Raw genomic sequence first — 1,158 nt, forward strand, 5'->3', positions numbered from 1 at the left:
GCTGTGGGCCCCACACGTTTCAAACGGGCAGCAGCAGCAGGCCCAGCCACCCTGGGACATGGAGTTGTCACCGGCCCCATCAATTCTCACAACAAACGGGGCGACTGTAGTTGCAGATTTGGTGCACTTGGAGCATGGCAATTATGCCCTGTTGGAGTGCTTTCCATTTCCTGTGCCATCTTGATAAACTGTATAGCTTCTAATTTGCTAGAGAGTCATTGATATAATTAGGAGCTACACAAATGGGAGCAGCACACTCAGCTGATGATAATAGAGTCAGTTCATTTTGCGTAAGAAGCACTAAGGGGGTCCCTACCAGCAGCTGAGACGATTTTCTCTTTAAGCTCTGCTTTGAGAGAGCAGCAGAAATCCTTACATGCCTGGGTCATGACATGTTTTATTATGGTCCATTCCACTACCCATATATTTTTTCATAAGGAAACCAAAGAAAGGGTATCCATCCATCCGTGTGTTTTCAAAAGGGCAATTTGAGCTGTCTGTCCATGTAAGCTGGCTGTGTTAACGAGCCCGTGAGAGTCAACAGCTCTCTTTTTGTGAGCGAGTGAGTGCTTTAAGTGCAAAGCTTTCATACTGCGGTGTGCGAGTCTGCTGTCCCTCCGCTCAAGTTGCAGCAGGTTTTCAAGCAAAGCAGTGGCTTAACCAAAAAGTCTGGACCTGTTCCAGCAGTCGATAAAAACACATCTCCTGTACTCCATGGTACTCAGACATGGTAAATAGTAACTTTTATCCATTCTTACGCAGCTGTTGGTTGCTTTGCCGTAACAGTATCTTTCATGATATGTCAGGAATTGCCTGAGGTATCGGTCAGCATGTCTTGCCACTCACAGCCTGGCAGATTTATTACCAAGAGTTTTAGCAGCTTGTTTCTGTAAATAGCATGTTGGTGAACAAATGTAAATAATTGATCAATGAATTATTCTCTTTTCTCTCTTTTTTTTTTTTCCCCCCTAATAGCACTCTCAACAACAACAACATCACCCGCATTCCTGTTACCAGTTTCAATCACATGCCAAAGATCAGGACTCTGTGAGTAAAATCTTTGAATAAAATAATATTATTGTAAAAATAATGATGATGATGGCGTAAGCCAACTCTTTGGGGATTTGTTGTCTTGTGGTAATCGTATTTCAGCCCCTT

At 43.4% G+C, this 1,158-nt stretch overlaps 1 protein-coding gene across 1 annotated transcript in view; it reads left to right on the forward strand.

Moving 5' to 3' along the window:
- SLIT3 (slit guidance ligand 3) overlaps nucleotides 1-1,158 on the forward strand; it is a gene marked incomplete at its 5' end in the record, with an annotated part of 500,013 nt that overhangs the window by 295,151 nt on the left and 203,704 nt on the right. Inside the window, one exon of the mRNA XM_009641607.2 lies at nucleotides 976-1,047. Coding sequence (XP_009639902.1) covers nucleotides 976-1,047 — 72 coding nt within the window. The remainder of the gene's footprint in view (nucleotides 1-975; nucleotides 1,048-1,158) is intronic.

This window comes from Egretta garzetta, unplaced genomic scaffold (genome assembly GCF_000687185.1).
Source record: "Egretta garzetta isolate BGI_Z169 unplaced genomic scaffold, ASM68718v1 scaffold97, whole genome shotgun sequence".
NCBI classification, from domain to species: domain Eukaryota; kingdom Metazoa; phylum Chordata; class Aves; order Pelecaniformes; family Ardeidae; genus Egretta; species Egretta garzetta.